At 32.2% G+C, this 26,443-nt stretch overlaps 1 protein-coding gene across 2 annotated transcripts in view; it reads right to left on the bottom strand.

Annotated features, from left to right (window-relative positions):
• Positions 1–4,152: 4,152 nt before the first annotated feature.
• LRRC40 (leucine rich repeat containing 40) overlaps positions 4,153–26,443 on the bottom strand; it is a 56,986-nt gene continuing 34,695 nt past the window's right edge. The window contains exons 8-15 of one of the 2 annotated variants that reach the window (XM_082664431.1): positions 24,504–24,591; positions 24,342–24,387; positions 17,397–17,505; positions 14,645–14,752; positions 11,996–12,106; positions 11,358–11,435; positions 8,946–9,131; positions 4,153–6,667 (exon numbers count right to left, since the gene is read on the bottom strand). In XM_082664431.1, coding sequence (XP_082520557.1) covers positions 6,562–6,667; positions 8,946–9,131; positions 11,358–11,435; positions 11,996–12,106; positions 14,645–14,752; positions 17,397–17,505; positions 24,342–24,387; positions 24,504–24,591 — 832 coding nt within the window. In that variant the 3' untranslated portion in view covers positions 4,153–6,561. The remainder of the gene's footprint in view (positions 6,668–8,945; positions 9,132–11,357; positions 11,436–11,995; positions 12,107–14,644; positions 14,753–17,396; positions 17,506–24,341; positions 24,388–24,503; positions 24,592–26,443) is intronic. The other variant, XM_082664432.1, reaches the window with a different exon arrangement.

The following is a 26,443-nucleotide window of genomic DNA, read 5'->3' as shown; positions in this document are numbered from 1 at the left end:
AAGTTTGCCTCCAAACTCTGCAAGTAGTAGAAAATAAGGTGTTTTACTGCATTTCAGAACTCTGTATGCACTCTTGGAAAAACAGAAATGTAATGGGCTTCTAGCATTTCAAGAACTCATTGTTAAGACTGTCAAAGGATTCAGTAAGGAATTCTAACTAGAACAGCAAGTCACTAGTGAGAAAGAAAAAAGCATCTCTGGTGAAATCTATGGCCAGTGGACTTTAAACCATACAAACAGCGTATTTTATTCAGACCATTTGAAGTTAGACATACCCCAAAGACAACTATACAATAATGGCTTGTCTCCTACTTCCTGGGTGATGTTGCTTTTAGCTTTTAATTGTTAGGAGGGTGGATCAGGTGAAGGGTTTCACTACTACTTGAAAACTAGCTCTCCAGGAAGGGTAAAATCAAGTCCTCTATAGTGTGACCTTCCCTCATCTCCTCAGGGGAATTACATTTAAATATGGGCCAAAGGCTGGTCACAGGAAATGAGGCATTAATCATAGGATTTCAGAAAGTAGCCTTTTGGGAAGCTAGAGGACAGGACAGGTGTCTCCCTGGAGCCTCCAAAAAGTGCAATATGTAGGTCTGCTTTCTCAGATTAGGCTGAAACTCCAAGTCCTTGTTACAAATTGTCTTGGAATCCTCATCTGGTTTGATCAGTTTATTATCCACTCCAGAATAACAAAGGAGGGTACACAAGAGTACTTGTATCAGGTAAAGTGAAATAATTGTTTCCTAAAGAAAACTAATTTAAATTCTGTGTTAATTAGCTGCCTTGTTGGGGGGAGGGGGGAGAGGGACCACAGATTTGAAAGCTGTGTCTTTTTGGTTTTTGTTTTTTAATATTTGGGAAGATTTTCAAGCAATAACATATTAGGTATGCTATACTCTTGTCAGGTAGTGTGTGTTGGCTTTGGAAAGGTGAGAATTGTTACAGCAGGCTGCTTTCATTTATCAAGCTAAGCATGGACATGCCTTTTGAAGGGCACCTTTGATCATATGGTTAATTTAACATTTGGGCTGAAGAGCTCAACATCACCAGAGATGGATCTGAATTTTACAGAGTCCCCCTTATCCAAACTACAGCACGCTTACTGCTTTCTTCCTGCATTCCCCAGATAGCCTCCAGGACCAGAGACCAGCACGTCATTTTGTCCATTTTCATTGGTCTGGCCACACAAGGAACATCCTGTTTAAATCTCAAGTGCTCAAATTGCCATGTTGAAACCAACTATCAATTTTCTCCACATTTAATTCTCAGCTTCTTGTCATTTTTTCATTTTTCTGCATTGGTTCCCATGGTAACAAGTCTGTTGGCAGAGAAAGTGTGACTCTGCTTTTAGCCTTCTGCACAATACAAAATCCTTCCAGTGACCCTCAGGCAAGTGTCATACAAAAAGGCAGCAAGAGTACAGTTCCCTAGGTTAATGCCTCTAATCCCTTACACTACCACATGCACTTCCCACCCTATTCCCCAAACCAGGCCTGCTGACCCCAGAGAGGAAAGTCAGCATTCAAGGACACTGTCCAGAATCCCTTCACCTGTCCATACAAGTACTGAAAGGGCCAGGGCCCTATATCCAACTACAGAGGCAAGCAAGGATTGAACCTTTGGGTTCAGATGGCTTCCTGTTCTGTCAGTGACTTACCTGACATAAATGCATAATTAATGACAATGTCATCTGGGGGCAGATGGAGAAGCAACTTGCCCTCATTTTTCTATAAAATTTTCTCAGTATGCATCTGAGATGTATACAGCCCAGGAGATAAGTATGTCTTGAATTATCCTTAAATCAGTGTCTAGTGATAAGACAGTAGGGACACTTAAACAGATTTTTTTTCCTAATAAGTAAAGCGGTACGTGAGAGCGGGCCAGGGAGTCATCCCAGAAAACTGAGCTCCTGAAGAGGAAGAGATAAAGATTTAGTTAAGTGAAGAAGACATTGTACCTTGTGGCTGAATGTGAACCATGGAGCTTCAGTCGGCACAATTCCAGGGTTTAAGTATGGAAATCTAAGGAAATGAAATAAAATGAAAGCTAAGGAAATGGGTGTGTAGGGAAAGGAGTTTTTAAGAGTGAATCATCTGCAGAAAGGGAGCCTGCAAATAAGAATGGCTTCATGCAGAGTTTGGCCCAACTCTATCCACAAAATATTTTTCCAAGTAATGTTTATTACATATTTTCTTTTGAATTTTAGAATTCCTTTGTGGCTTGACATTAAGTTATATGCCTAGCAACCCCAAATCTCCTATGTCCTCAATATTTAGAAAAAAGCAGGAACTGTTCATCAGAAATTAAACAGTCCTCATATTTGAATGTGCTTTTAACTTTTTTCTTTTAGAAAAGTTAATGAATTCAGGGGAATGAAAATAGATGTTAGAAATTGAAATATAGGTATCTAAGCTATAGTTAAGAAAACTGTAAATGATTTCTTTTTTTGTTGGGTCTTAAAAAATATGTGATGCTTATGCACACTGAGTTTTAAAGTTAGCAGATTATATTGTATAAAGGTATTTTTGGCCCTTTAGAAATTATTTTCCTACATTAAGAAATGTTTTCTTATATTAAAAACTTTTTATTGTGACTCAGGTTTTATGTCTCTGTATAGACATACATAGGTGTTTTTCTTTGCACACTTGTTTTGCACATGTAAAGTAATGAGGTTAAATAATGCCCAGGTATGCAGGTCAACTGACCTTTATGATAGCTAGATTAGTGAAAGGATTTGATGAATGGGAAAAAAAAAAATCACATTATATTTCTTTGTATCTTTCTCTCCCTAATCCCCTTCCCTTATTTAGTCAGGAGATCTTATGTAATTTTTTGAATAGCCCACAGGAAAACCAAGATGAAACTCTCAGGCAGATGGAACATAAAGCAGTTCCCATATTTGCTATGGTAATTTATTTTCAGAATGTACTGCTAAAATAAATGTTATTTTCAATACTTGCAGTCTTTCCACTCAAGAGGACTCTTATTGGTCTTGAATGTGGAAAGGCATCTGTTCAGGGCAGAAAGGAATGTTTTATGTTAATTTTTACTCTAGAAAATTTGGTTTTAGCTTTGATGACACCTAGTGTCAATGGAATGCAATAAATGTTTAATACTGCTTTATGGTGTTTAGGCATTTCCCTTTAACATCCTCAACGACGTTTTCCTCCTCAAAAATGCAAGCCTTAGTATTCATGAGAAAGATAATTGATAGATAAAACAGATATTTTTGTGTCAAGAGCCAATCAAGTTTCTCTCTGTACTCAGTGTATAGAAGGGACTAAAGGAAGCTTAAGGACAATGACACTGTCTTCATATGAAAGAGGAATTTTTTCCTAGTTGAAACATCAGAGGTAAAAATCTACTGAATTCTGTTTGTAAATTTCAAAGACCATCAAAAACAACCTTGCAAAAAGTAAGGTTTGCAGGTACTGTATTTTCATTTTTCCCACCTTATAACCAGCCAAGGGCATGACCCCACCCAGCTGTATATAAGTAAACCATAAATATGAACTATGGCCTCTTTTGATTCAGAGAAGAAATATTAAATTAGCAACAGTAATTCTAAACAAAGATATTGATTAAATTTTAATTGGTTTGTTAAGAATTAAAAAGAAACTAGATACTATGTTTTTAGGATTTTTAAGTATCCATGAAAATTCTCTCATTCCTAAACTATTTGATAATTGATTTCTTTTGACCTCAGTTATTTTGGGGCATAATCCTTTTATTACTGTATAATGAAGCTCTAATTCCACCTATTTATATTAATATTTTTCCATATGCTAAACACATGCACACACACACAGATTTTCCATTTTTCATTTGAGGTCATATAATTTCACTAATTTCAGTTAGTGAAATATTTCACTCTTCTGTAAGTTTAAAAAAAAAAATCCTAAGCAGTGATGCAACATTGGGCCACTATTTCAGTAAAATGAAGACAGTCTCTAGACTCATATTCTTTTATGACATCTGACTTCTCTACCATATGTGCAGCTAAACAGTGACATCTTAAGGCCAAGTAACTAGAGCTCCTTTAGCCAGAGAAAGAACTTGAATTGGGATCTGTTTTCAAAGAAATTCCATTATATTATCAAGTAATTTTCAAGTTTACAATTTGCAATTGGTAGATCTTTGTAAATGCTTCTTTATTTATGACTTCTTTTGCAGTCTTTGTGAACATTTTAATGTGCACTAGAGTAAACACTAACATTTTACAGACATACTGTATATTAATGCATGCATTTCACTGCATAGTTTATTGACACTACCCTTGTAAAGCTTTTATGGAAGAAACAACAAGCCACAGCGGTATAGCAAAAGAGGCTTAATCTTTATAAATTGGGGCCTTTTCTGTCTCTTTGCTAGCTTAGGTGGCTGTATACAAATTCGGGTGGGAGGGGGCTGGAAACACCTCTTACCATTTAAGGTTTTCTACGTGGGTGAACTCTAGCCAATTCAAAACAAATTGCTTACTTTAATAACAAATTTTACCATTTTATAAAAAGTTAAATCATGACATGTTTAATTGAAATGGCTGTATTGTAATTAATATTTTGAGATAATCGTGATTTTGAGCTCAAATTATATATAAAAATTGTCATTTTTGTATGTGTTAAAAAAGAAATTACTGTATCACAATTAACAGTACTTTTTAGTTGAATTACATATTGATGTAAATAAAAACTGAATGAAGACATATTTACTACTTTATTAACATAGATTGTGAATGTAGTTAATGGTTTTTTTGCAGTATGAGACCATGACAACCTTGAAAGCTGCTTCATTTTATGTGCAAAGAAGTCCTATGAATCTATATTTTAAATTTACTGAATCAGTGAAATTACGTTGTCAGTTAATTTGCAAATGCAAGCTGTATTCTCCAGTTTTATTTTACGTATTGACACTTATCAGTAAAGGTGTACAATGTGATTAGAATGCATTTTGAAGATGCTTTCTGTACAGATACAAAATACAGGGACTAAAATAATGCTGTGCAGTGTATAGCAGAGCCATTTTTCGGCTTTGGTGTACTCAACTTTTTCAGTATTTAAAAAAGTGTTTTGAATAACATAAAAGTCTCTTTATTGTATAAATAATAAAATGTCACCTTATTGTAAAATGTCTTTTGTTTAATACCGAAGCAGATTTCTTAGGCAGCCACAGAGTTGTTGTATGAAAAGGGCATGTTTCTTTTAAACCAAAAACATAAACATTGTAATCAATATTTGAAAAATGTAACTTTTTAATGAACACGTAGTATTTATCTTTATTAGCAATGATTTTTTTTCATAATATGAGCATGTTTCAATCATCCAAAAGCTATCTATCCATCCATCCACCTGTCTATCTATCCACCTACCTACGTACCTATCCATCCAACTATTTACATAAACTAATATACATTCTATTGATTAGTTACTTAATAGAATCACATAGTATGTTTTATAATGACTGACTAGCCTACTTACTTCTGATATTTTTGGTATAAATGTTTATATTTGATTTTTATCAAATATAACAAATTCCCTTTTAGAAAATTACCACATGACTACAAGCAAATTTAAAAATTAAGACCCTGGAAATAAAAAAAAGGCACAAGGATGGATTAGAACACATCAACAGAGTAATTATATATACAAATACCTGCTTAGTAAGTATTTAAACAAAATACATTTCAAGATTTCTATGTAGTATATGCTATTATTTTCTGTTGCTGTTATCCATAAAAATTAATAAAATTTCAGTACTTTTTTTTAAAAGAACAAAAGGTATTTTTTAAATGCTCACACTCTGAGGGAAAAATATGCAGATCCAGTTCCTTTAAATTTGTTGAATCTAGAAGTACTAGATTACTGTATCGAAACTTAACACTAAGACATCTTAAAAAAAAAAACAAAACCCAGTCAAGTTTTAAATTCAGAATTGTGAGAGCAATTATAACAACACTTTTACTATTTTCTCCACCAATAACCATATCTTATGTAGCATTTCTGTGACATTAGAAACCCCGACAAAATGATTTCATGAAACATGTAAAAAAGGCTAGGAAAAAACATTTCAACTATATAAACAAAAACAATCCAGTAAATATTAATTTGAAACTTATACTGACACCAACCACATCATAAAAGTCCTATTATGGATAATGAAAAGTCTTATTTTTTTAAATGCCAAAGAACAGTATTAAACAAAATTCAATTCAATTTTATATCCAATAAAAGGGTAGAAACTGGATGGTCATATTCAAGTCAATTGGTCATAATATACGTAACACAAACAGAAATGGGAAAAAAAAAACCCACCTCTACAACAATGCTTTGTCATTATAAAAATATTAAACTGTGATAAATAAAAATTCACTTCTGAAGAAACTGTTTGCTGTGTTATAAGGGAATGAAAGTGAGGATAAATCTTATGCAAAACATTCAGAGCAAATGTATGAACACTATATGTAGTTACACCATTATAAATGTATATGATACCTTAGAAATATGTTAGTTATCAATCTAAGAACTCTAAGAATTAACATGACCAAGATTATGTAACAACTCCAACTTAAGTAGGAATTCGGTCTCTCAAATATTCCAGAATAGCAGCTGTTCCTTTCATTAATATGGCTGCTCGAGGAACGCGGAACGGATTTCCATCTAGTAGCAATGTCCTAAACAAAGGAGAGAAATTAAGAATTTAAAACATTTTCTATTAGGGAGGCTTTTCTTCTAATTTCATTTGCTATTTTATAAGTAAAATTTGTGTGTTTTTAAGAATTTGTCCCTTTTCAAATCTAAGCATTAAAACAAGTGGAATTGTAACTACAATAATGAATGAAACAACATTAAATGAATACTTATTATGTGAAAGGTATTGTTCTAAGTAACTTACATTCACTGATTCTCTTAATTATCTTAACAACCCTGTGATGTAGGCACCATTAATATTTCTATTTTATAGATAATGAAACACAAGTTCAGGAAGGTAAGAAAGGCTTGTCCAAGATCACACAGCTATTAAATAGAAGAGCTGCGATATGAACCATCATTTTACCCATCACCTTCTCAATCCTATAATGACCATATACTAAATGGGTGAATTATATTTATACAAGTGTTAGAATGAGCAAACTGACAAATACTCATACCAAAGACTATAACATAGTCGATATATCCTTTTCCACACTGGGAACATTAACATGTCTGCCTTCATACTCCTTCCCTTGACCAGACACAATATATAAAATCTATTTTAAATGTTCTGGAATGAGGTTCAGTTTAAGATCTAAGTGCTGGTTGATTTGTTTCTTTATTTAATTAATGAAATATCTTAAATTATAAGATAGAGACTTTTATATTAATTTTCAATAACTTTAAGTGTTTATGTAAATAAAAGTCAAAGGATTCACAACATATTATACCATAGATCTAAATTATATCTTCAAATATTCCTGTACCTTGGGAATTATTTTAAAGAATGATTTTCTTAATTTATAGAAAAAAAGTTAATTACAGTCAATCTTCATTACTCAGACTCCAAATTTGCTTATTCACTAAAATTTACCCGTAACCCCCAAATCAATACATGTGGCATTTTGAAGGTCATTTTGGACGAGCAGCAAAAAATTTGAGTCACTTGACAGGCACATTCCCAACTGAGCTCAAACAAGGTGACACTCTGCCTTTTTTGTTTCAGCTCCCATACTGTAAACAAATGTTCCTTCCATGGTCTATTTAGTGCAACATTTTTTGTATTATTGTACCTTTTCTTGGTGATTTCACTGTTTAATATGGCCTGCAAGCGTAATGCTGAAGTGATGTCTAGTTTTTGTAAGCACAAGAAGGATGTCATGTATCTTACACAGAAGATACGTATGTTAGATAAGCTTCATTCAGGCATAAATCACAGTCCTGTTTGGCCATAGCTCAATATTAATGATTTAACAATATTAAATAAGGCATCTTAATACAGAAACACACATAACACAAGGTTATATGTTGACTGGCTGATGAAAACATGACCAGAGGCTTGAAAGAGCCTAACTCTGTTATTTCCCCTAGGGAGCAATGGTTTAAGTATTTACTAATTTGGTGTTCATGGAGACTTTATAGAATACAACTATTGCACATAACAATAATCAACTTACTTGTCTTCTATAATTCAGTATTGTGAGGTACCAGAGAAAGATACTAGTGCCACTCTAGTAAAGTAAAATATGCTAAACCATCATATGCAGTTTTCAATAATTAAATTTTTCTGACACATTCTGATAACTACTGGGCTTTCTGTTCATGTCTCAAATTCCCTTTATATTCACTTAACAAGCACTTATTAGGTGCTTACTATGGTCTAGGCACTGGGGTAACTCTTCCAAAGGAGGACAAAGAAATGGTATAAATGAGTCCAAATAAAGCAGGATGGGAAATCAGAGAAGGGACTAACTCTGCCTGGAATATCGGAAAGGTTTTCAAAGGTGATAATTAGGTTGATTACTGATAAAAGCAGGGTAAAGGCACTTGAGGCTAAGGTAACAGCAAACACAGAGTAAGAAAGACCATGCTGGCCTTGAAAAAATGGTAGTAGTCTGTAATCAGATATTGAAAAAACTTATATGCACAGCTAAGGAATTTATATTTCCTTGACATTTTTATGCAGTAGAGTTTCAGATTATATACATACATAGTGATGAGAAAAGTATCACTAGAAACAATCAATTGCTGTATTTACACATATACATACTGTATAAAAAAAACTAAAAAATATATTTGGTAACATTTGAAAAACAGAATTGGGATTCGGAGTTTTGTTACCTGTTATTTTTAATGGGACATTAAATTTTTTATTTCAACTTGCCTGCAAGAGTACCTCAAAAAACAAAAACAAAACAAAACAAAAAAATAACACTTCAACAAATCGAATGGAAAAACTTAGTAGAATGGTGCATTTACCTTAAGTTCACACAATTACCGAGCTCTGGTGGAATTTGTAGGAGGTCATTATTTTGAAGGTCCAATGTAATCAGATTTTCCATTGTCTTCATTTTCTGAGGGTCCACAGATCCAACCTGATTATTACTAATCAAAATTGTTTCAAGTGTGGGAATTCGATACAGAACTTCAGGTAGTATTTTGAACCTATAAGAATATGAAGAGAACACCTAAATATATTAGAATCAGAAGCAAAATCATTCCTTCAAATAGAGATAAAGTTTATCTCAAATAGAGATAAAGTTTTCTTAATGTAAGTTTTTAATATTTGGTATAAGTTCTGCATTTAAATTTTTCAGAAAAATTTTTAAAACTGGATTAATTCTGGAAACCTTGAAATATATGTTAAGTGGACACACTTGTAACAGTTTCTATTTAATGTATAAAATCAAACAAAAGTTTGGAGTAAATTCTCCTATGTTTTTCTTTTCTCATTCAGGAGACAAGGAAATCTTCCTGAAATGCTCTCAGTATAATGTCTCCATGTAGGTATTCTTCCTTAGTTCACTTTTACTTCTTATGAAAGAGAATCACTGCCAATATCTTAAGTAAAAGTTAGAGATTTATACTTTGCTTTGACTTAAGCTTAGAAACTGACTAGTTTTGTCATTTTTTCAACAACCAAAAATACACTCATTTTGGTTTTTGAAAAAATGACAAAACTACTATAGGCTGCTGGCTTTCTCACCCAAAGCAGCCCTGAAGATGCCACAAGAGAGATGGGAAAGCTTATGGCTCTCAGAGCAATTCTCAGTAATTAACACAAAATCCCTGAGGATCTTTTGGGGGACAGAAGCTAGTTTGGTTTTAGTGTGAGGCAAACTGCTGCCTCAACTAGAAAAGACAAGGATGAGCTGAAAGAAAGCTTTACAGTTGGCCTTTTCACTTCCCCATACTGCCCTTCCTTTGCTGCCTTGATGTTTAAAAAAAAAAAAAAAAAGCAATAATGAACAGTAAACTCAAGGCACCTTTGTAATTAGAGGGATTGGAGAATCAATAACAAGGAGTACAGATGGACCAAACCACCCTAAATAGTATCTCCTCTTTTTCTCCCGCACAACCCATAAATAAGGTAATTAAAAAAGATGTAGCTCACCAGTTAACACAGAAGTTACGGTTAGGTTTTCCCAGCTCCCCAAAAGACATTAATTAACAATGCAATTGATAGCTCAATAGAGAATCGATAGTTCAATTCAAAAATAAAAATTAGAAGAAATCTGAGAAGTGCATATATTTTTAAATAATGACAACAGTGGTATAACCTACACATGAGAAAACACAAATAATAGAGTAGACGGAACAAAAACTTAAATAGGCAATATTTTAACATCACTGTGCCTTAGATTCCTCATCTGTAAATGAGGAATAATAATAGTACTAAACTTATATACTTGAAGACCTTGGTATAGTATCTGTAATATATTAAATGATAGCTAATAATATTTATATTAACTTTTACCAGAATCAACTTTCACCATAGGAAACAATATGACATAGTTGTTAAGAGCCCAACTTCTAGAGTCAAAACACCTGGGCTCAAACCCCAGCTCTATAATCTATGTGAACCTTAAGTGAGTTACTTAATTCCTAATCCTCGATTTCTAAATGGACATAATAACAGAACCTACCATGTAGGGCTTTTGTGAGGATTAAATGAGGTAATACATGTAAAGTACTTGGTCCGGAGTCAGCAGATAATAAATATTAATAAATGAGCTCCCAATAAATACTAGCTATTCTTAATTATTAGTAGTATCTTCATAGTGTTTACAGAATAAAATCTAAATTTCACTGGGTATAAAAAGCTCTTAAAGGGCTGGCTACTGCTTACACACCCAACTTCATTTGTGACTTCCACTCTTCTACTTTCCCACTTTGTGGTCCGAGCCATATTGAACTTCTTGACGTGTCCCATCATTTTCTCACATCCTTGTGCCTTAGTATATGCTATTTGCTCTACATGGGATGCCATATCCCTGTGTGTCTGGCAAATGTCTATTTTCCAAGCCTCAGTTTCAGAGCTACCTCCTCTACCTTCACGTAATCTCTGGAAACACTTATGTCTATGCACTGTGCTTCCACTACAGTGATTAGAATTATTTATTTGCATATTTGTCTTCCTACTAGCTTACAGGTTTCTTAAAATGGCTAAAAGAAACAAAAAATCTACTAGACATCAGTTGTGAAAATTCTAAAAAAGCAACATCACTTTTAATTCTAAGTAGAACTAAGTGAAAACAAACCTGGATATTTAAATAAAGAAAACATATAGGGCCTTTTTGTTTATTTGGTTCTTTTAGTTGTATTCTCTAGTAAGACCTATAAATTTTCCACAGAAAATTGTTATTCAGATTTGTCTGTTCTGTTTCTTACCTATTAAAGGAAAGGTTGATTGTTTGTAGTCTTATCAATGATTCCATTTCTTCAGGCAAAGAATTTAAAAAATTATTCCTAAATTAGAGAGAAAAAAGATGATTTACAAAGTTTGAAAATCTGTACAACTTTAGTTTATAATTAAAATGTTGACCAGACAAAAATTTATGCAGCTCAGTTTGTCAATTCTTGATTTCATTAAGGCTGTGTCCTGAGAATTCTGAATCGGTCAGCTGCTTCAAGTATTTGATTAATTTGCCAAATCCTAATGGCAATGTGCAACCAACTGATACTGCAGTTAACTCTTTAATAATAGATTTAACAGGGTAAACCAGGTAAAGTCCAGGTTCGGGAAGATCCCACATGCCGCAGAGCAACTAAGCCCGTGGGTCACACTACTGAGCCTGCACTCTAGAGCTCACGAGTCACAACTATTGAAGCCCACATGCCTGTCTCCACAACAAGAAGCCACCGCAATGAGAAGCCCACGCACCGTAACAAAGAGTAGCCCCCACTCGCCACAACTAGAGAAAGCCCACACACAGCAATGAAGACCCAATGCAGCCAAAAATAAATAAATAAAATAAATAAATAATAAATAATTTTTTAAAAAGGGAAGCAACAGTATCAATAAATACCTGAGATCTATAAAGGTTAATTTTTGAAGCATACATAATTCCAAGGATATAAAGGAAAGCTTATTAAAACTGAGATTGACATCAGAAACCATTTCCTTCAGTTCCACAATCCTGAAACAAAAATAATTTTTAAATGTTAATACTATTTGAATTCACTGTCAGAACTTCAAAACTACAAGCAGACTATAGAGGAAAAAAATCTTACATTATTTTTGCTAATTAAGATTTTCTGTAACTGTTACTTTTCTCATAAAAATTGCAATCAGTTTGGATGTGTAACTGATAAAAATAGGTTTTGAAAAATAGCCATAATATTATCTGTCCAAGAATTTCTATTTGACCTTAAATGTAGATTGAAGTTTAAGAAACCATTCAGTTTATATTTAAACCAATTATGGACAAAAAAATTCAATCTAGGCAATGTTTATACTATATCTGTGACTTGAATCCATAAAATAAATTGTCAGACATATATTCTGTAACATCGTAGTTATTGTTTTAGACTCCATAATATAAAACCATCTAAGTACCAGAAGTATCTGATACATCAAAATGCTTTTTAGATATGGCAACATTTTAAAAGTATAGTATCTCTTATCCAAATTATCATTTAATCATGATTGCAAGAAAACAGTAAGTTAATTCCTAGGTTTGCTAAGTGTTACTACTAAGCAACTTAAGCCAAATACTTAGAGAGGAAGAATTAAATACTTCTAAGTAAACCTGATCAAACTTAGTAGTTTGAAAGTATGATATTAATTTAAGAACAAGAGATGTTACATATGATTTGCCAAAAAACAAAAGTTAAACTGTAACTCATTTTTGTCTATCATATTAGCAAAGAAAAAAAAAAGAAAGAAAGAATATCAAATGCTGTGCTAAAGAAGATTAAAAGTGAAAGAAACCATCATGAAAGATACCATGAGTCTGGATATGTAACTGATAAAACTTTTTTGGAAAGCTTTTGGACTTATGTATCAAGAGCCATACTCTGATTTAGTAATTCTTCTGAAAATTTGGTTTAGAGATACAATGTTTTGTTTTATTTACAATCAAGCTTATGGTATATAGATAAATACATGTTTAAAGTATTGTTTACAACATGGGAAAATGTTTATGACAAATAAACCACTCACGATACAAATTATATGTATAATTCTAAATGGGTAGCAGCTTGAAATAAAATATGCCAGGAAGTCAATAGAATAAATCAGTGATGAGACGATAAATTACTTGTCTCTTCATTTAGTCCAATATTTTTTAAATAAGTATTATTTTTGCAATCAATTTTGTGACTTGTGAAAAAAAAATGACAAAATAACTGTGGTAACAGAATAGCATACTGTTTTGCATAAAAATAATCAGACTGTGGAATAATATGAGAAAGTAAGCAATAACATAATATCTTTTAACTCCTTCCATCTTCATCCCCAATCACCTTGTTTGATCTAGGATCCCCAAGGCAAACTTGTCATATCTAAGAGCCAATCTAAATGCTCAACTATTCTATCAAATACTTTCTGAACACTTTAAACAAGAGAGAAAAAGAAGATGAACTAGATCCCCTTTCTCAGTAGAATCTCTTAAAGTTATCACCTTTCAAGATCTACATTCCTCAAACTATTCTCTGTAAATAGAATGCAAGTAATAGTTTGTCTGACTTTTTAAAAATTTTAAGCTATCTAAAAAAATTTTGGGCAGTCAGATGAAATTTCCCCAATACATCATCTTTTCTTTCTTTTTCTTTTTTTTTTAAGTACTTAAGTATTTATTAAGTGCTAGGCACTGGTTAAATGCTTTAAGTGGATATGTCATTTAATTTAACTCTTATAAATAGGTCTATTATTATCTCTACTTCACAACTGAGGAAACTAAGAGAAGCTAGTTAAACCTGCCCAAAGCCACAAAGCTCATAGATCTGGGATATAGATACAAGCAACTGACTCTATTGCCCAAATTCTTTATGATTACCCTATCCTGTCTCCCATAGTGCTGTTTTAATTGCAAGGCTATTTGTCAACTTTCTTTGGGTATATAGTTAATGGCAAGATAACAATCATTTTTAGAAGTTCAACACTATACTAAACTAATATTCTCTCAAAACCTAAAGATTGTGCTATAATTAACATCCAGAGAGATGTATTAAACAGTACAAAGTATAATGCAAATGATTTCTAATGTTTGTAAATGAAGAATCCTTTTCTAGGAGAAAAATGTTAACAGAGTTGTCAATTTTGCTTTTACTATCAGTGGAAAAATTCACTGGCTTGGCAATTCATTAACATAAAGCCCCAAATTCCTATTAATCTACATGAAATTGGCTTTAGATGATCTCTTAAAACTTTCCTCTGATATTTCACCATATAGGAAAAAAGTAATATTTTTAATAATTCTAATACCTATTTTCCAAGTTTAAAATGTAAATGAAAAAGAAAGTTTTAACCTATCTCTCAGAACCAATGTTAAAAGTGTCTCAGGGAATACTTAAGTAAATTTTACCAAATCCCTCAAATATTAACAATGTAAGAAATTTTACATATACTTTTAAATTAAAAAACTATGAAAAATAATTATTCTTGCAACTAAGATGCAAGTACAACTGAGGATGATTCACAACTTAACAGAAATAGCATCACGAACAGTTCTTACCTTTTGGGAATTTCACATAGCTGATTCTTACTGAAGTTAACAGAAGTGATAATGTTACTTTTTACTGCATCAAACACTTCATCAGGAATCAAAGTTGTTTGTTTATCACTAAATGAAAAATGGTTTAAAATGCATCATTCTTAGCAATCTGGAAAGATATGATTATTGCTTTTCATTTTAAAGGCCTTTAAAGATTTCATAAGGAGATTTTTCAAGGTAGTTGATTATGAAGTTCTGTAAAAAAGGCTAAAAAAACCTGCCAACCCACAAAATGTTAACTGTTAGGAATTCAGACAACATATTGTGTCATAACGCTTTGTGCCACACCTTCTGTGTAGTCATATACTCAATGGGAATAAAAACAAATATCTTCAGAGCCTAAGATGTCCAAAAGTCATACAGTAAAGGAACAGTAAATAGATTCCTCTACCTCAGAGTAAAACTAAATGTATAATTTAAAGAACTGTTCTCACCCCTTTTCTTAAAAATCTCTAACACAGGTTAGCTCTCAACTTTCTTTGGGTATATAGTTAACTATAAGACAACAATCATTTTTAAAAGTTCAACACTGTACTAAACTAGTTTTCTCATAACCTAAAACAATTTCTCTCTCATTTAGCATGTGAAAAGGTACACAGGGTAGTGGCCTTGGATTAAACTATTCCTGGTTCTTCCATTAATAAAATAAGCTTTGTAATTTACCTTCCTTAAACCTCAGTTCTATGAAATTAGAATCTGAAGAATTAGTCATTGTTATTTATGTCAGATTTTTTGCAAATATAAACATAAATACATTTCCTTTTCATTAAAATTTTCAGTTATATTTTCAATAAAATATAAATTTAATCTTAAATGAAAGTATAGTAGAACTCTGACATTTGCAGATTTAACAATTTTATGTTATAATTAGCTGTTATGCTTATGTTATTCTTTTACAATTTTTAATGCCTAACCTCATCCACTTAAAAGAATCTTCAATGGAGTGTCGAATGACTGTATGAGCAAGAAAACAATATTACATATAATGTGTGTTATGGGAGAACTGTATAAGAAAAGCATACAGTATACAGAAAGATAAAAGGTAAAAAAAATGATAAAAAGCCTAGATTTCACTGTTATTATGCCTTCCACTTTTGCTTTCAGGACCCATTTTCTGCTGTGCAGATGGAGCACTTCTATCTTTTCCATCAGAAATGCTCAAGTCATGGGAAACTGATTTATTCAAATTAAACTTTGAAGATTTACGCTATGTTTAAAACTTTAGTTGAAGGCATTTATACTTTAAGATTGGGAAATAATTTATATTTTAAATAGAATACTCCTGTCCAATTAAAGACTCCAAGGAAAACAAATTACAATAAATTTCAAATCAAAACAATTTAAGATGTATGGTCTTAAGCACTATCTTCATTATGCTTTTGTGACATCTGTACCTTTAAAGGATGGGAATGATTACACCCCACCAAAAAAAAGTTGTATCAATACTACTTTATAGATTTTTTAAATGATTAAAAGCAAGAGCATATGTGAAGTACCTAGTACAATGTCCAGCACAGAATAGAAACTCAATAAATCATATCCATGCAGGGTGGAGAGAATGGAACCCAGAGATAAAAGGAATTTTAAGCTAAGAAATTCCAAGGCAGGAATCAAGTCTGTCTGATCATTCAGTGTATTACAACACCTAGCATAGAATTTGATACATACCTAGTAGACTCCAAAAATACCTACTGAATAAATGGATATATTATGCGTAAGATAAGACATGCTAAATTGCTATGTTATGCTAAGGACACAACTACAAGTAGGGAAGAGTACTACCCTGTGTTACAGTGTCAAAGAAGGAAGGTGGTTTAGGGTAGTGATTTCTATGTGAATGGAACATAACAAATCTGAAACAGAGACTGAATCTTAACTACTCAGCAGGTGGTACCTACTGATACATTAAGGAAGAGAGGCCAGAAATTAATGCTGGCTGTGTGGGTAACTGAACAAACCCAGTCACTATCTAACTTGAGTCTGTATTCTTTTTTATTTTCATTACAATACCCAGACATGAGCTAATCACTGCAAGAGTTTTGACAGTATTGGTTTTTATCATTGTTGCCTTAGATAGTACTGAAGAATACTTGACAACCACTTCCAATCTCTGCATAGGTATCTTCTTTCTCCAATCGAACACACACCCATAATATATAAAAATTATTAGACTTCTGCCTCAGTTTATATACCAACATTGTAATTATTTCAGGTTTATCATATGTGCTACCAGAGCACATTATTATGACATATTATTTGACTTGTATTCAAATATATAAACAGAGTACAACCTCTCACGCTTTGCCTGTTTGAGGTGTTCATTAAATAAATGATACTTATTTTTTAGTTACCAATATAGGAGCCCCTCCAATATAAAATTCTCTCTGGCTGTTGGTAACTGAGTCAGAAAATTTTATTACCAATGAATACTGTCACTCTTATTTTTTATAATAATAAAATGTTCTTTATTATAAAAATTTTACTATTAACAACCGTTTATCTATCTCTTAAGCCTAATCAACACAAATCACCTAAGGAATGGGCATTTAAGTTCACTGTACTTTTAATATGCTTTTATCTCATCACTGTTTTTGCAATTGCTATTATTCTAAGTACTAATGCACTCTGATGAATTCTTCACCAATTTTTCTGAAGGATTATTTCTAAAAGTTTCCTATGTGTTTTGCAACATTTAAAAAAATGAATTACATACCTATAGTCTAATATTTTTAATGTGATGATGGCGTGTACATTGACTCTAGATTCACTTGGTAGTGTCATGGCAGTCTCAGTAACAGAATCACTTTGGCTAGGTCCATCATCTGGCAAAAGAAAAGTTATATAAAAACCAATATTTATACTGCAAAGTCATTTTTAAAATTCTTAAAAATATTTAAAAATAGTTTATATGATTTCTATTGATAGATATTACTGGTAAAAATATCTTTTCATATGCTTTATTTCCAATATCTCAAATCTAGATCTAGAATTTAATCTTTATTTAATAGAAACAAAGTTCAAAATATTTTAATAAATCCTACCATAAGAAAATTTAGGAGTAGGAAAGAATAAAGAATAACTACAATGTCTCAGAAGAAACAATGACAAGCAATCCTTCCTCTTAAGCAAGAATAATATGGTATTACTTCTAATGAAGGAATTTGTTAACAAAGGAAAAGTATTATTTCCCAAAAATTTCTACCAAATAGGCATCTGCCTATCTTTTCAGTTTAGGATACTATGAAGCTGATTATCCCCAATCATTTAAAATCTGGCAATTTGCAGAGTCAAGTAAGCTTTTGGTACATTACTCACATTAAGATCTTTCTTAGCAAATTAAGACTTTATTTTAAATAGATATTTCCTAACATGCATACCTACTTACACATTTACATACAATCAACCCTTTCACTAATCTCCAGAGACTGTTTAATGTTTCACACTGTCATAATATGGCATAAAAAACAAAACAAACAAAAATCATACACATTTAAAAGAGAGAGCTTTGTGATTTTTTGGCAAAAGAGACTTCAGCAATCTAGACAGAAATAAAATAAGACTATTAATTTTCAGCGATGCAAAAACGATAAAACGGTCCTAGTATTCATATGTTAAGAGCAGAGGCTTGCCAAAAGAACATTAAAAAAAAAAAAAAAAATCAGTAGTATCCTTGATCTTGCTTCAACCCAGTAGGCATTTAGTGAACATTTGTTGAATAATACCAAGTGTATTTCTCTTGCATTAAGCTCATCAGTTATTCATTAATCAATAATTATTAAGTGATTATTTTCCACACAAATACATATCATATAAATATTTTATTTACAGAAGTAGCACAGAATAAATGACAGAATATCAAATAGAAATAAAAGACACCGAGAGAAATATTAATACCAAGTGAAATGCTTTGGTATTTAGAAGTTCCCTAGCGATTTGGTTATGTCACTTTAAAAAATATGTAATATATATTGCCAAATTACATCAGCAGAGAGATATATTAAACCAGCAACAAAACCCAGCATTATTTTTTAAATATACATGTATATTAGCATGATTACATATTGAAATAGAATATTCTCAACACTTTCCAAAGAGCTACTTTTAATAATCAGCATCAAGGAGACTGTAAAGAGAGAGGCTGATGTCTCTTGGGAGGGGACTACTGTGACAAATAGATTTATTTTTCATTGTATGTTCTTATATATTGCTTGAATTTTTTTTACCATATACATTTATTGACTTTTTGATTAAAAAAACTAAGATGGCGATATTCCATAAACTGATCTAGATTCAATGTAATCCCTATCAGAAACCCAGCTGACTTCTTTGTAGAAATTAACAAGCTGATTCTAAAATTTGTATGCGATTGCAAGAAACCCAGAATAGCCAAGACAAACCCAAGAAAGAAGAATAAAGTAGGACTTACACTTCCCAATTTCAGAACTTAGTACAAAGCAATGGTATCAAGATAGTGTAGTACTGGCACAGGATAGACATTCAGATCAATAGAATAAAATTGAGAGTCCAGAATAAATCCTACATTTATAGTTAAGTGATATTCAACAAAAAATGCCAAGACCATTCAGTGAGAAAAGAATTCTTTTCAACAAATGGTACACAGAAACTGGATAGTCACAAGCAAAAGAATGAAATTATACCCTTATCTCATACTATATATAAAAATTAACTCAAAGTGGATCAAAGACATGAATGTAAGAGCAAAAGTATAAAACTCATAGAAGGAAAAATAGGAGAAAATCTTTATAAAACAGGATTTTGCAAAGGACTTTTAGATATGAAACCAAACACATAAGCAAAAAAAGAAAGAAAATGATTCCATCAAAATTCAAAGAAAACTTGTTTCAAAGGACCCTATCAAGAAAATGAAAAGACAAACCCACAGAAGCCTAGAAAATATCTGCAAATCATATATCTGACAAGAGACTTATATCTAGACTACATAAAGAATTATTACATCTCAATAATAAAAATAATTAAAAATTGGGCAATGTATCTCAATTGGGCAATGTATTTCTCCAAAGATATACAAATGGCTAATAAGCACATGATGTTCAACATTATTATTCATCAGGGAAATGCAAATCATATCTACAATGAGATACCACTTCATACCCACTAGAATGGCTAGAATCAGAAAGTCAGAAAACAAGTGTTAGTAAGGATGTGGAAGAATCAGAACCTTAATACAATACTAATGAGAATGTAAACTGGTGTAGCTGCTTTGTGAAAAACAGTCTGGCAGTTCTCAAATGACTTAATATAAAATTACCATACGACCCAGCAATTCCACTCCTAGATATATATGCAAGAGAAATGAAAACACGTTCACACTGAAACTTGTAAATAAATGTTTATCACTGCATTATCCATAATAGCCAAAAGGTACTGCAATTCTTTTTTAGGTGATGAAAATGTTTAAAACTGACTATGGCAATGGTTGTACTTACCTGTTAATATAGCAAAAAAACATGTAGTTGTACAATTCTAATGGAAGAATTGTATGGCATGTGAATTACATGACAATAAAGCTGCTTCTTATTTAAAAAAAAAAAAAAAGCTGTATTTTACAGCTCCCCTTACATGAGTGGCCGCAATATAAGTTCTGACCAATGGCATATGAGAAGAAGTCATTTACAATACAACAGCTTAATATATATCCTAATATATTTAATTGACCTTGTACCTTGTAATGCCATAAAACATACCTTTTTAAAGTATAGAAATCATACAATGTCTACTCTCAGAGGACAATGAAATTAAACTAGAAATCAACAGAAAGATAACTGGAAATTCTCAAAATATGTGATTATTAAACAACACATTTCTAAATAACACATAGCTCAAAAAAGAAATCTAAAGAGAAATTCTACAATATTTTTAACTACATAAAAATAAAACCACAACTTATTAAAATCTGTTGTATGCAGTGAAAGCAGTGTTTAGAGGGAAACTCACAGCATTCACTGCATATACTAGAAAAAAAGAAAGATCTAAAATCGCCAATCTAAGTTTCTACCTTAGGAAATTAGAAAAAGAAGAGATAATTAAATCCAAATTAAGAAGAAAAGAAATAAGAACTAGAGTAGAAATTGATGAAATTGAAAACAGGAGATCAATAGAGAAAAATCAATAAGACCAAAAGCTAGTTATTTGAAAAGATCAATAACATTAGTATGCCTCTATGCCAGGCTAACTAAGAAAAAAGGAGAGAGAACACAAATGACTAATATCAGAAATGAAAGAGAAGACATCACTGCAGGTTCCATGCACACAAAAAAGGATAATGAAAGAATACTAAGAACAATTCTATGTCCACAATTTTGATAACCTAGATGAAATGGGTGAATTCCTAGAAATACACAATCTTCCAAAACTCACACAAGAAAAACCAGACAATCTGAATAGGCCTATTACCTATTAAAGAAATCGAATCAATAATTAATAACCTTCCAAAACAGAAAGCACCAGGCCCAGACAGTATGACTGGTGAATTCTACCAAACATTTAAGGAAGAAATTATACCAATACTCTACAATCTTTTTCCAAGGAATGAAGCAGAGGGAATACTTCCTCATTCCATGAGGTCAGTACTACCCTAATACCAAAACCAGACAAAGAAACTGCAAGAAAATAAAACTAGAAAGCAAAATCTCTCATGAACATACATGTAAAAATCCGCAACAAAATACTTGAAAATCAAATCTAAAAAAAGTATAAAAAGAATTATACACCATAACCAACTGGGATTTAACCCAGGTATGCAAGGCTAGTTCAGCATTCAAAAAATCAACTAATGTAATCCTTCATATCAACAGGCTAAAAAAGAAAAATTACATGGTCATATCAATAGATGTATAAAATGTGTTTGATAAAATCCAACAGGCATTTATGATAAAAACTCAGTAAAACAGAAACAAGAGAACTTTCTCAATTTAATAAAGACTATAACAGCCCTACAGCTGTCATAATTAATGTTGAGAAACTTGAAGCTTTCCCCCTAAGATCAGGTACAAGGCAAGGATGTTCCCTCTCTCCACTCACTCCTCTTCAGCACTGCACTGGAAGAAGTTCTTGCTAATGCAATAAGACAAGAAAAGAGATAAAAGGTACACAGATTGGGAAGGAGGACATAAAACTGTCTTTGTTCACAGATGGCACAATCATATTGTTAGAAAATCCAAAAATAACCTCCTGGAACTAATAAGTGATTATACTATAGTAAGGCTGCAGGATATTAGGTTAATGTATAAAAGTAAATTGTTTTCCTCTATATCAACAATAAACAAGTAGAGTTTGAAATTAAAAACAGTACCATTCACATTAGCATCCAAAACTGAAATACTCAGGTATAAATCTAATAAATGTGAATAAGAACTCTATGAGGAAAACTACAAAACTTTGATGAATGAAATCAAAGAAGATCTAAATAAATGGAGAGATATCCCATATTCATGGATAGAAAGATCCAATACTGTCAAGATGTCATTTCTTCCCTATTTGATCTATATATTCAATGTAATTCCAATCAAAAACCCAGCAAGTTATTTTGTCAGTATCAACAAATTGATTCTAAGGTTTATATGGAGAGGCAAAAGAGCCAGAATAGGAAACATAGTATTGAAAGAGAAGAACAAAATTGGAAGACTGATGCTATCCAACTTAAAGACAGTAATCAAGACAGTGTGATACGGTAAAAGAACAAAGAGATCAATGAACAGAACAGACAATCCATAAAGAGACCGCCATAAATGTAGTCAGCTGATCTTTGACAAAGGAGCAAAGGTAATACAATGGAATATACAAAGGCAAAGATAGTCTTTTTCACAATGATGCTGAAACAATGGGACATCCATATGCAAAATAGCAGCTTTGGGTTTCCCTGGTGGCGCAGTGGTTGAGAGTCCACCTGCCAATTCAGGGCACACGGGTTTGTGCCCTGGTTAGGGAAGATCCCACATGCCGAGGAGCGGCTGGGCCCGTGAACCATGGCCGCTGAGCCTGTGCATCCGGAGCCTGTGCTCCGCAACGGGAGAGGCCACAACAGTGAGAGGCCCGCGTACTGCAAAAAAACCCCACAAAACCCAAAAAACAATAGCAGCTTTATTCATAACTGTCAAAACTTCGAAGCAACCGTGACGTCTTGCAGTAGGTGGGTGAGTAGATAAACTGTGGTATGTACAGACAGTGAAATATCATTCAGTGCTAAAAGGAAATAAGCTATCAAGCCTTAAAAAGACGTGAGGGAAGCTTAAATGCATAATACTAAGTGAAAGAAGTCAATCTGAAAAGGTTACAGACTGTATGATTCCAATTATTCGACATTCTGGAAAAGACATAAATATAGAGACAAGAAAAAGATCAGTGGTTGTCAGGGATGGCAGGGATTGTTGGGGGGAGGGCGGATTAATAGGCAGATCACAGAGGATTTTTACAGCAGTGAAAATACTTTGTATATTACAATGATGAATACATGGCATTATACATTTGTTCAAACCCATAGAATGTACAACACCAAGAGTGAACCCTAAGGTACCTATGCACCTGGGGTGATTTTGATGTGTCAATGTAGGCTCATCCTTTGTAAAAAATGTACTATTCTGGTGAGTGTTGCTGATACTGGGGGAGGGTATATGTGTGCAGGCAGAGGACATATGGGAAATCTCTGTACCTTCCTCTCAATTTTGTTGTAAACCTTAAACTAGTCTAAAAAAAAGGCTTTAAAATTTTTTCTAATTATTCTGACATGACTTCTAACTGATTTATATCAGAATAATCAATCTTTCTTGAGGAGAAAGTATATCTGGAGAAAAAAGGACACTCTCTGATTGTCAGAAAATGAGAGTCTTAGAAAATTATGTCAATTTATTTGAAGGGCAAAGTGGAAAATATAAATTACTTAAGTATACAATTATCTTATTTATTTAACATCTACTGACTGACAATATGGTGCTAGACTAGGCTGTGCATAACCAAGAGTTGTGAGCTAAATTAATAGCTACTGTATTTAGCCACTACGTTTTGGAGTGCTTTGTTATGCAGCATTACACTGGCACAAAAAATTTTTTTCTTAATGTTCTAAATGTAGTGTGTGCTACAATAACATACATGAAATAAAAACTGGAATAAATCACAATTTTAGTGAAACATTAAAAATTAAATTTATGGTAATTTTTATTTTGGTGCATGTTTGTGCTAAATTAGCATATCCTAAAAAATGTGTTTTGTCTTTATTTTTGTCAGAACTTACCAAAACTATGAATGCAGCATATATTCAAATGCCTGTTAATATACTTCCCAGTCAACAGAACCCTTATATTATACCATAATAGTCAAGTTTTGCTCTTTTTTCAAAGGTAAAGCATTAGGTGCTTACAGAATCTTTTTTTATATTTTCTAATTGCTACAGTATAACACAACTCAAAGAGATTAAGGATAGAACAGTATTATTGTGAATTTAATGATTTTTTAAATAATTTCAGCATATTTATGGCCTAGTGGATTCAGAATTAGAGCCACACCTGCCAGGGAGCATTTTCTCTAAATATTTATACCAAAAATACATATAAATTTATATACTATTAACTCTTTACCACTTTTCATGTTATCCTTCAAAATATGGGAGAAAATAGAAAAGTACCTTTAATCTTGCTTCGTAGATATTTTAAGATTTCTTGGGTTCCTTTCTGAAAATGTGGGGAGAAAGACATATTCACCAAGACATACATTGCAGTTTTATAGATCAACGTGTATGTTTCAATATAAAATTTAAAAACCAGCACTGAATTCTAAATATGCTTACATTTATAATTTCTCTTCGAATCGTTCTCAAAGGATTTCCTTCTAGTGCCAGGAATTTCAAATGAAGTTCTCCCAATGAACAGGGCAGACTACAAAAGATTAAATTGATTTCAAGGAAGACATTAAGGGTAAGTATAATTCAACCAGATTATAAGTAGATTATAAAACTAACATATGACAAACTATACACCATAAAATAGTGTCAAAGAAAGCCTAAGTAATTTAGACCTAAAATATTTCCTCTCAAAATAGACGCCAAACATGTTTAAAAAGAAAAAAAAGAGAGAGATTTGTTTCGATACTATCATATTGTGATTACTAAAAAAAGAATGTGAGCTATAAAACATTTGCTAAATTGTATCCAGTGTCAAAAAGTAAATGTAAGCAAATAAAATATTTCCTAATTGAAAAAAATGAGAAAGAATAATTTTCAATTGCATAATTCATATTTTCATTCAGTAAGGAAAGTAATTTTTATCTTTGGTACACAAAAAGATAACCAGTTTATACACGTAAATATTAAATCTCAAAATCTATTAAGCATCTATAATATACTAGGCATTGGTATAGGGATTTCAAGAACTTTCCCTTAAAAAATTTTTAGTTGAACAAAGGAAAAGGACACATGTATGGCTAACCAAAATATAGGAATTATCTTATGTTGCTGGTGAGCATATAAAATAGCACAGCCACTCTAGAAAGTAGAGTTTTTTTCAAGTTAAACATACACTCACCATACAACTAAGCAATTCCACTCCTACATATTTACCCAGGAAAAATGAAAATAATGTCCAACCAAAGACTTACATGAATATTCACAATAGTCAGAAAATTGAAAGTAATCCAAACATCCATCAACTAACTAGTGAAGAGATGAATAAATTGTGGTATATCTGTATAATGAAATAACACTCAGCAATAAAAATGAATAAACTATTGATACACAAAATCACATGAATGAATCACAAAAGCTTTATACTACAAGAAAAAAGACAGACACAAAAACTATATGCTATGATTTCATTTATATGATATTTTTAAAAGGCATAACTACAGTGACAGAGCACATCACTGGTTGCTAGGGATTGGGGATATGAAAAGGGGATTGACTGCAAAGGGTACGAGGAGAATTTAGGGAAACAGAAATGTTCTTCATGACTGTAACAATGGTCATACAATTACATACATTTGTCAAAAATCATCAAATTGTATATTTTAATTGGTAGATTTTACTGTATGTAGATTATACATCAACAAATGAATATATATATATATATATATATATATATGTAATAAGGCAAGTGCTAAACAAGTGAAGTTGCTCTGAGAGTACAGAAGTAGAAATTAGCAAGGGGAGTAGAGGGGGAAGGGAATAGCAAAGCCTGGATTTGGGCTTAAAAAGAATGGAATTCCATCAGGCAGTCAGGCAGGAAAAGGGCATTCTAAGGTAAAGAAAATGAAGAAAAAGTCAGTACATTTGCAGTTCAGTGTTGTCAGAGTAGGATACCTGTGGGAGTGAAAGATGACAAAGAGAATGAATGAAGTCTGACTGTGAGATGTACTTGGCTGTTACACTAAAAATTCTGGACGTTATCTTTCAAGACAGTGATTCCCAACTGCTGGATGGAAAACCAGACGCATCAAAATCTCCTAGGAATTTTTAAAAATAAAACCCAAAACAATTCTAAGGTTCCATTGTTAAAAATTCTGATTCATTGTTGCCTCAGTATCTGCATTTTTTCTTAAAGCTTCTCATGGGGTTCTGATACATAGCCATATTTGGGAAACAGTGCTGTAAGAATGGAGAATCATCAAAGTTTTTTAGTAGAAGAACAACCTGATAATTTGTACTTTATAAAAATTACTCTGGTAGCATTGCACGGAATCAATATTTTAGTTAGAGGAGATTTTGGAGGGGTAAAAAATGCATAGAATGGTCTA

The sequence above is a fragment of the Grampus griseus genome, assembly GCF_964374135.1.
Source record: "Grampus griseus genome assembly, chromosome: 1".
In the NCBI taxonomy this organism is placed as follows: Eukaryota; Metazoa; Chordata; class Mammalia; order Artiodactyla; family Delphinidae; genus Grampus; species Grampus griseus.
The sequence above is the reverse complement of the archived record's forward strand: the minus strand, read 5'-3'. Positions and strand labels throughout refer to the sequence as shown.